At 43.4% G+C, this 10,231-nt stretch overlaps 1 protein-coding gene across 3 annotated transcripts in view; it reads right to left on the bottom strand.

The window, feature by feature from the left end:
* Positions 1-1,853: 1,853 nt before the first annotated feature.
* The window catches only part of DIP2B (disco interacting protein 2 homolog B), a 232,474-nt gene continuing 224,096 nt past the window's right edge, over positions 1,854-10,231 (bottom strand). For all 3 annotated transcript variants that reach the window (XM_060024760.1, XM_060024761.1, XM_060024762.1), the window contains 3 exons: positions 9,250-9,427; positions 7,246-7,369; positions 1,854-5,631 (listed from right to left, as the gene is read on the bottom strand). In XM_060024760.1, coding sequence (XP_059880743.1) covers positions 5,379-5,631; positions 7,246-7,369; positions 9,250-9,427 — 555 coding nt within the window. In that variant the 3' untranslated portion in view covers positions 1,854-5,378. The remainder of the gene's footprint in view (positions 5,632-7,245; positions 7,370-9,249; positions 9,428-10,231) is intronic.

Below are 10,231 nucleotides of genomic sequence, written 5' to 3'. Positions count from 1 at the left end.
TCATTCCTTCTCCCTTTTGTGGATTCTTCTTCCTCCCTCAGGCTTTGAATGCCCGTGTTCCCTACGGCTCCATCATTGGGCCTTTTCTCACTCTACGTGATCTTTCTTGGCACTATCATCCGTTCCATGGCTTCAACTACCACTTTTAAAAGAATGTCTCCCAAATGTGTATTTCTGGGCCAGAGCTCTCGAGGCAGAGACCTAAATATTTAGCAGCCTGTTGGACCTCCACAGCACCTCAAATGAACGTGACCAACATGGAACACAGCATCTTCTTTCCCAAATCCATTCCTCCTTTTTCCCTATCTTGGTAAATGACTCCACATCTACCTAACTCCCGACGTCAGAAATCTACAAGTTATTTTGGATTCCTCCTTCCTTATCGATTGACATCTTACTCTCTTCCAAGTTTACATGCATTGTCTCTGGTCTCCATCCTGTCACTGCGTTGGTTAAAGTGCTTTGCTCTATCACTGCAGTTTCTGCAAAGGCCTCTCAACTGATCTCCCTGTCCCAGGTTTTACCTTTCTTTCCCTACCTGCACCAATCCATTTTCTACATGACTACCAGAATAATCTTCTATGTTGCAAATCTGAGCATGTTATTTCCTTGCTATAAACACCTCATTGGCTCTCTTTGGCCTTCTGGATAAAAGTCCAAAATTCTTAGCTTGACACATCAAGGCCCTTAGTGATCTGTCCTTGGCTCAGACCTCCACAGATAGTTATCTTTTACTTTTCTCCCTTTAAACCCTACATCCTAATAATAAATTGCAGTTTCCAGAATATACAACTCTGCCTCCCCACTTGCTGCCTTTATTTGGCTATAGCTCATCCTTCAAGACTCAGTTCAGATGTTACCTCCTCCAGCCCGAATTCCTCATTATCCTCCTTCATCACTGGATTGGGTGCCTATCCTACCTGCTCCCACAGTCCACCTCTACTTGCAACCCTTAATATAGTGTATTGTTTTCCTGTATCTTCTTGAGGGCAGTGACTTGAGTTTCTCTCTCTCTAGCTTCAGTTGTTATCACAGTGACTTGTGCCTAGTGGGTAGGCACTCAATAAATGTGTATTAAGTTAAAGAAAAGTTCTCAGCTGCCTGAATAGCTTGGACTGTAATTCAAGGACCAGTTTCAGTGTCTGAGAATATGCTCAATTTGATAAAAACTCCCATCAAGTTTCTTGAAACCAGGAAATGGGAGAGCAAATGAGATATTACCTTAGAAAAGCTGAAACCCAGTCCAATTACAGATTTTAAAAAATAATAACAACATGTATGATCAATAGTTAAAAACTACCAAATGCTACAGGGGTAGGAGGAAAACTAAGTTATAATTGGTCTGGACAAAAGGCTTATTAGTTTTCAAAATGACTCTCTATTGTTCCTCAATCTGGCCTCCTTTTATAGAACTGATTTGCTATAACTTCGGATCTCTGTGTTCATTTTCCTTAGACCTCTCCAGGTATCTTTGGGTCTTACCATCTGAAGTTAAATTTAAAATTTATTAATTCCAATTTATCAATTCTCCCGATGTGTGAAGCATTAAACATAATCAGGCATCAATATTTATTAACACAAGACAAAGGAAACACATTCAATGAGTTAATAGAACACTGTCCAGCCAGATGTTAAATTTAAAAATGTATATCTAGTCTAATTTCAAATAAATAAAAAAAAACTTTATACATAATTACACAGTACTATAGTTTGAATCTGACACTGGTAAATATCTTGACAAAAAATAAACAAAACAGCATTTAGGACTAAAAAATTATTCTTATATCTTTACACTCTCTTCCTCTGGACAAATAACATGGCCCATCTACATAGACCTAAACCAGAAATGTTGAATGAATGATAAAGAAAAGGCCTATTTTGTATTTGGAGTACTGCAGCTTGCTCCAAATACTCTTGTTTTTACACGAAAGCAGACAACAAAAACAACTCTAAGGCATAGATCATGTTGTAGTTTGAGGGTGAGGTGATAACTCCTCATTGCTTCAGTCTAAAGATTCCTGGATATTCAAGGAAAGTAATTTATTTGGCCAAGATATTGAGCACCATGCCTGGGGCACAGACCTTAACAAAAAAGCCTAAGGCCTCGGGCCCTTTGTTGATTCAACAAAAGCATTAAGCAAGCATTGCCCAGGGACTAAAGTTAAGGAGACACTCCTATGACCAATAGACAGGCAATGGTCCCTAAACAGCCTGAGGCAGCACAACTTCAGGAGGGCCTGGTACGGGGAAAGCAGGGGCCCTTTATGAGGCAGGAAGGAAATAAAGAGTGTGGATTCACTGATGCCCATTAGCATGCTGGTCATTCCCAAGGTCTCACTGATGCAGGAGATGGCATTTGTTCTGAGGAAGCCCCTTCCTGATCTACCTTGTTACTTCTGCTGAGAGGCAGAAAGAGTTTCAAAAACTTTCAGATGAATAGGTTTCTCTTATCTGAAATGAGGGCTTGCTATTCTTTAGTCCCCCCGCCTCCACCCCCACTCCCCACAGGCATAAAAACCCAGACACAATATGTTCCCAAGTTTTGGCCAGGCTGTTTCTATTAATAATGGCCTTTGGAGCCTCTCTTAAGAGTCAGTTCTACCACAAAGGTTCTACTTAGTGTGGAAAGACTAAGAGCGTTGTGTCACCAAGAGAAAGTTTTCTTACCAAGTCTGCAACAGACTAGGCATCAGATCTGTAGATGATCCCACAAACACCTCTAAACTAATGACTGACTCTCTTTCCCTTCCAGAGGATACTTTACCAGAGTTACTGGTGAAGTTCCCGAAAGACACATCTTAGCATCTTAGTTTTCTTTCCTCCACCAGCTTATTCTGGCTTTGGGGGATAGGCAAAAGATAAATAAAGCAGCCACAAGGCAGAAAGCAAAAAAAATAACAATAAATCAGAGGCCTGAGGAACTTCAAAACTAGATAATCAGCCCCTAAATAACTGGGAGTTGGCCATACCATGAGATTAACGGAATATTTTATTTGAAGGAATGAGTATAATCTGCACAGTCCAGTATGGTAGCCAACAGCCATGTGTGGCTACTGAAAACTTGAAATATGGCTAGTCCGAATTGAGATGTGCTTAATACACACTGGATTTCAAAGACATAATATGAAAAAAAGAAAGTAAAATATCTCAATAATTTTTTATATTGATCCCATGTTGAAGTATTTTTCATATATTGTGCTAAATAATATATTAAAATCAATTTCACCTGTTTCTTTTTACTTTTTAAAATGTGGTTACTAGAAATTTTAAAATGACAGATGTGGCTCACAGTATATTTCTAGCAGACACCCTAACTTGTGTAATGAGAATTATGAAAGCAACCCATAGGAGAGACTCTGCCTTATACCTTTTTCTTAGAACTTGTGGATTACGGAGATAGAAGATCCTCAGGGTCCCTTGCTTTGATTAGTGAATCATTAAAAACTGTCTTAAGAAAATTACTTTCCAAATAAGCAGGCTGTTTTCTCTGCTAGTCACTGGATTTCTTACCCCAATGCAAGTGCTTTTTTCCTGTACATCCTAGAACCTCTCCCATCATGTGTAAGTTAACGGCATCCAAAATGTTGAAAAAGAGATCTGGAACTGGAAAATGTCTTGAGGTCTTCCCTCTGCGGAGAACGAGTTGGGAGGAAAAGAGGGTTATGTAAAAGGGAGGCAATAAAGTGGCTTTGAGTCATGAGACTGTGTAAGGGCAGCCCCCCAGGAGTGCTGCCGTGGCGAAGGGTCTGGTCTTTGCATTATAAACCTTATTTTCAGGGTAATTACAAGTCTAAAAAATTGTTTAAAAACATATTTAGTTTACATGATGTTACAGTGGGGTAAATAATGTGTATTATTAAAATAGTCTAAATAAATATTTACACAATAGACCAGAGTGGGTCAAAGAGAACCATTCTGATTTAACAAGTTAACTCTGTTCACTTTGAGTTTTTTTTTTTTAATTTTAAAAAATATTTCTGTAAGAAAAAAATAATAAAATTCAACTATATTCAAATATGGGAAGTATCAGACCAAAGAAAGGAAACCGAGCCAGAGGCCAAACTCAGTCCCAGGCTCTGTCCGCTTGGCCTGGGCACCACAGTTATTTCAAAAGAGTTTCTTGCATACATCAGACTTCCCCTATTTCAGCATAAGCCTGGCTACTTTGGCAACCCAAATCGGTCAGTTCTGAGACATGCAGTTACGAGGCCTTATGCCTTCGCGTGACTATCGATCCCACTGCCTTCCCAGCCTATTGCTCTTGTTCTTAAAATCCCCGCCCTCGTGAACTGGAAGAACAGAGGATGCTCTTCAGTCCTCAGAAAAGAAAAGCTAGATGTATAACTGCTGACACAGTATACAATGGGCCTGGAAAAGAGGAAATTCTAAATTCTTATGCAGTCATTCTAAACGTGAAAGACGGTTTCAACACTGGGGGCCGGAGTGAGTTATTCCGGTTCCTTAGAACTGGGTGGGATCTAATGAATCTTAGCTTTTCCTAACATGTTGATTTTTCAGCTGAGATTATTCAGTTTGTAGAAACAGGCTGAATTCTTAAAAGCTTAAGCTGATTCTGGGAATGCAAGCTTAAAAAACAAACATAGGCAGCTTCAGTTTATAAAATACACCAGCCAACAGAGACACAGTACAATGTGCAGCAAAACCTGCAAACAATTTGCACTTTTTAGTCACCTATTCAATTACACTGCATCCAGAGAATACTGAGATTCTCTCAAAGTAGAAATGTTTCTACTTTAGTTGTTACAACTATACAAGCCAATTCTTCAATTTTTAGCTGAATTATGTGTATTCTTATTTACATGTTTAAAACACTGGTCAAAATGTTTTACCATCAAGAATTTTCTATATATAAAGTAATTCTCATATTCAGTGGGTTATCTGATTTGCTATGGGTCAACTGAAAGTAAGCCAAGTAGTTCTGTGTTAACAAAACCCGCAGAAGGTCTAACTATGGTAAAATGGCAAAATACAGTACAGAGCGGGGAACTGTGTAACTCAGACTACCCCATCACATGAATTCATTAAACTCCCTTACAAAATTCTAAAACAGCATTAGATAAAAATACAACTATATACAACAGATGAAAAAAATGCAACATGGATGTAATTGCTTTAGTAACGTGCTGCTCACACTACGTCAAAGCTCATGACCAACAGACTGTTAATATTTTTTTCATTTGCTACCACAGAATTCCCCTTTCCTGTGTGTCACGTGATTGCAGAATCCCACAGGATGAGATGAAGGATATAATGTAGCCATCTCAGCTTATTTCACACCATATGAAAGCTTCCTCCTAGTCACGGGTCTTTGGTCCTGTGGTTTTGCAGGATGGCCCCTGCAGTCCCCACAAGGCTGGTTACATGTTATACGCCACATAGATGGGGTCCAGCTGGTCAGCGAGGAAGCTGTCACGGAGGTGCATCCTCTGCTTCTCTCCTCTGGAGTTGATGGGGATAACGCCTGGGTCCACCACAACTACGACGCCCACGATGAGGTAATGCTCCTCCAGGACGACATTTGTCACTAAAGGAACCAGATCTAGGGCCTCCTGTTCAGAGCCACACAGTTCCACAACCACCACGAGCAAGTTGGTCCACGTGAACACGGCACTGAAATTTCAATGACATTCAGTTAACATGTCATCTCTTACAGTGTCTGCCCAAGACTTATCCCCATTTTCCCTGAGAACTGCCTTCTCGCTTGGATCCAACCAGAAGGCTCTCAGCCACGTCTTTAATACATGACCTTGCCCCTATGATCACAGCTGATTAGCTGAGCCATTTAAAATCTCTTGGGAGTTTGGAAGTGGGAATGAAAGTTGTTAGCTGGTCACCTGAACTGAGGACACGTGGACTGAACGTTCTGGGGTAGCAGGTGTGCAGAGAAGTACAGAGAATGGCTCTTCAGGGAGGAGAGAAAGAATGAAGTGGATGCCCACATGGCTCTAGAAAGTGAGAAGACGGTGGTTCCTGATGGCCTTCCCATTCCTTGTTTCTACCTTTCTTGAGATCCAGAGCTGGTCAGAGACTTCTAGGAACCTCTGAGATAACCAGGTATTCTGTCCATGAACTCTCTTTTGCTTAAGTTGTTTTGAAGAGAATTCTTGATATTTGCAACATGAGAGCTTTGACTAAGATTATTATCTATATTATAATACCAAACGGGAAGGGAGTTGGCCTGGCCTCATCTGAACTCAGTGCCCCATACATGCTCTCTCCTATTGTGCTATAAGGTAGAAAGTTGCCTTACATTCAGTGGGGTTTGCTGGGTTAGAAGGTATGACCTGACTTGTGTTTTGCAGTGTTGAACTGCTTTGAAAAACAGATTCAGTCCTTAAGAAAAATGTACACAATATCTGGTAGCATCAAAAGTCAAATGGTTAAAATTAGGGGGTAACCATGGCGCCCAACTTCTCTGCGTTGTTCTTACACCTCATGGGCATTGTTCAGGTCTGTTCAGAGGAGAGACTCTGACAAAAGCAAGACAAAGAAGCATCTGGAAAGCATGAACAAACCATTAAAAGAACTGTGGCTACTTTGCATGAAAAAAAAAAAAAAAACCTGAGAAGGACACACTGACTTAAACATGTATAAAAAGAAACTGGATGGATTCTGTACTGTTAAGAATCCACGATGAAAGCAAATAGGTAAAAACTACAGAGTTCTAATTTTAAGAAATTTTTAGTCAACGTTGAGGTCGGATGATCCTTTGTCAGGGGTAATGTAGGGGGAATTCCTGCACTAAGAGGGAACCTGGACCAGATAATAATAACAGTCCTTTTCATCTGCTTACCATTTGATAGCTTACAAAGCACATTCTCACTGGATCCTCCTGATAATCAGGAAGGAGCAGAGGAGGCATTTTCAGATGAGGAAAGCAGCCTCTTTCCTTGGGAACGCTGGCAGCGCTGGGCCTTCCAGCTGGGTCTTTTGACCTGAAAGTCATGGTTCTTCCCACCACCCTCTACCAACTTTCTAGAGGCGGATGATCAGTTAGGTCCCTTCCAACGGTAAGCGCCTACCACTAAAAAGGACCCAGCCCCACCACGAGTCCACGGAGCCTGTCTTAGCAGACGGCACACTGCCAGACAAGGATCAGTCCGTTTATTTTCTGGCTCCCCTGGAGTTCCACAGCCGTAGTGGTCTGCTACAGACGGCTGACTACAGAGCAACTTTAACTGGTACCGCAGCTGCGGGGGAACCTATGCTGTGCAGGGGATTTACCATTCGGCCATGCTCCTGTGGATCCGAGACACCGAGGTCTCGATGTCGATGGGGTGGTACCGCAGGCCTCGCAGTTCCAGTGTCTCGTCCAGAGCTCCCACCACGTACAAGGCATCGTGACGCTCTGATGGGGAGAGAAAGAGGAACCTGGTTCATCAGACGCACTGAGTGTACTACATCGTTGGAGTTAAGAGCACAGGGTCCAGACTGCCTGCCACGCCACCTGGCGCCACCACTCACCAGCTCCGTAACGTGGAGAATTAACTTAAATCTCTGAGTCCTGCTTCCCCTCTGTGAGACAGGGGTAATAATAAATGGCTGCTGTGAGGATTCAATTCACTTAAGGGAGTTAATATGATGCCTGGTACACTGTAAGTGCTGAAAACATTAGCTATCGTCATTATTATTATTACCACGTGCCAGGAATTGTGCCTAGTGCTGCAGAGACAAAGATGATATAACATGATTCCTGCTCTGAAGATACTTACTGTCTAGTGGGGGAAACACACACACAACAGATGTCCTATGGATGGACATCAGGTGGGATGAGGTCAGCCCAGCGACCCGAGTGTGCACTAGGGCCCCCCCTCCCCGAGCTCAGCTCAAGGGTTCAGAAAGGGAAAAGCTGAAGCCATGCTGAGCTTTTAAGGATAAATAGGAATTAGCCAGATGATGGCTGGGGAGGGGAGGAGGGGAGAGGATTTGAGATGGAAAAGAAGTGAACATATGTCATTGTTCCTAGACATCTTCAAGGACTCCACAGAGACTCTAGTCCTGGTTATTAATAGGCTTGTAATCCAGCAGGACGTTGCAGAAATCTTTTTTTAAAGATTTTATGCACACACTGCATACACAAGGCTACATGGTTTATGTCTATATAGATACTGAAAAGAAGAAGAGAGATGATTTAGCTAGGTCTACAGAATGTTGTATTTTCAGGAAAAGGAAGATTTCTGAAAAATTTAGCAAAACAAACTGCTAGGAGCTGTTGGAGAGAGAAGGATGAGGAAGGCCAGCAGAGTCCCATCATACAAGAGCTGAAGACTGTAGTAACAAAAACAACGGAAAGAGTAGCTAATGACTCTCGAGTGTTTTCTGGGTGCCAGTCACTGTCCCAGGCACCTGAAGGCATTATGTCATTTAATCTCACATCATTTCCACAAGGCAGGAAACGTTATCACTCCCATTTTCCAGGTAGGAAACTGAGAGGTTGAGTGAGTGCTCAAGGTCATACAGCAAATGACAGAGGTAGGCTTCCAAACCAAGGCACCTGGCTAGGCATGCTTCCCTCACCACCAGTATGTTATTCTACTTCCCTGTGAAATATGGAGACACTCTGGAGCTGGTCAGTGGGGAACACATGCAAGGGGCGAAGGAGAAGTGACTTGGCTCAGTTCCAGCTGCTCAAGTCCAGTGAGTGATCTGTGTCAGTTCTGGGTGTGGATGATGCAATTGGTGCTGGGTATTTTAAAATGGCCATTCATGCCGTCAGGAAGGTTGAAGTCACGGCTTCACTGTGGCTGCCCAGTGGGCAGAGGATGGCTGGGGGCTGCTTACACGAGAGCCCTGCCAAGCAGGCTCGTGTCCAACGTGAGCCGCTGAAGGGACAGAGGGCTTCGGCAGGCTGGCTCCTCTGCACTGCCTCCCACTCGCAAGGCTTAGGAGCAAGGGACTAAAGGTGGAATACCTGTCCCAGGAGCTTCCTGAGGGGCCGAGTCCTGCCAGAGGCATCTACCCATCACCAGGCACATCTCTATGACTGCCTGGCCGAGCCAACCCACAGGTCAGGGATGCTGACACGGGGCCCCAGTGCTTATTCCCTGGGTCCTCTTTGAGGGCAAAGTCTTACTTCAAATGAATACAAGTTCGTGTATGGGTTCAAGAGTCGGAGAAGGGAATAATTCAACACACACACTCCACATCCAAAGGCAGGCTGCGGAAGGCCAGCCCGTGCTAGGGGCTGCAAAGCGCAGCAGGACGGGGGTGAGGAACTGCTGAAGATACCTCCGGTGGCTGCTGTGAGCTCGGTCCGGCGGACAAAACCCAGGTATCCTGTTCGAGCCCACAGGGTCTGAGCAGGATCCCCAAAGCTGAGGCGGGTGTTGAAATGGTCAGCTTGAAGAGTCTCACTGTCATAGATGGTGTAATAGCCACTGGCTGTATGGGGACTGTTCACCCAAATCTACAACAAGAAAAAGCACTGGTCACATTTCGCCAGAATCAATTCAGTTCTCTGGGACAGATGATTTTGGCTTAATTTAATTAATTTTGGCTGCACTGGGTCTTAGTTGTGGGATCTTTTAGTGGCGGCATGCGGACTCTTAGTTGGGATGGGATCTTAGTTACAGCATGTGGGATCCCTGACGAGGGATCGAACCTGGGCCCCCTGCATAGGGAGCACGGAGTCTTACCCACTGGACCACCAGGGAAGTCCCTATTTTGGTTTTTTAACCTCATTTTTATAGTAACAACACAGCTGCAACAATAAAGGCAGCTGTCAGTTATCAAGTGTTTACCATGTGCTGAACAGTATTATATGCCTTACCTCCATCAATCCTGACATATATGACATGACAATACAGTTTGTACTACTGTTATTCCCATTTTACAGATGAAAAAAAAAAGGAGTTAAGTAACTTGCCTAAGATGCAGAAACAAGGAAACCTACACCCAAGCCTGGGTGGCCACAGAGGCCGTGCTCTTAACCTTGAGGCTACATTGCCTCCCTGGCTCATTTCTTTCTTTCTTTCTTTCTTTCTTTCTTGTTTTAAAAAATAAATTTATTTATTTATTTATCCTTGGCTGCGTTGGGTCTTCGTTGCCACGCACGGGCTTTCTCTAGTTGCAGTGAGCAGGTGCTACTCTTCGTTGCGGTGCACGGGCTTCTCATTGCTGTGGCTTTTCTTGTTGAGGAGCATGGGCTCTAGGTGCACGTGCTTCAGTAGTTGTGGCACGTGGGCTCAGCAGTTGTGGCTCACGGGCTCTA

The sequence above is a fragment of the Delphinus delphis genome, chromosome 11, assembly GCF_949987515.2.
Source record: "Delphinus delphis chromosome 11, mDelDel1.2, whole genome shotgun sequence".
Classification (NCBI taxonomy): Eukaryota; Metazoa; Chordata; class Mammalia; order Artiodactyla; family Delphinidae; genus Delphinus; species Delphinus delphis.
This window is presented reverse-complemented; position numbering and strand designations above follow the sequence as displayed.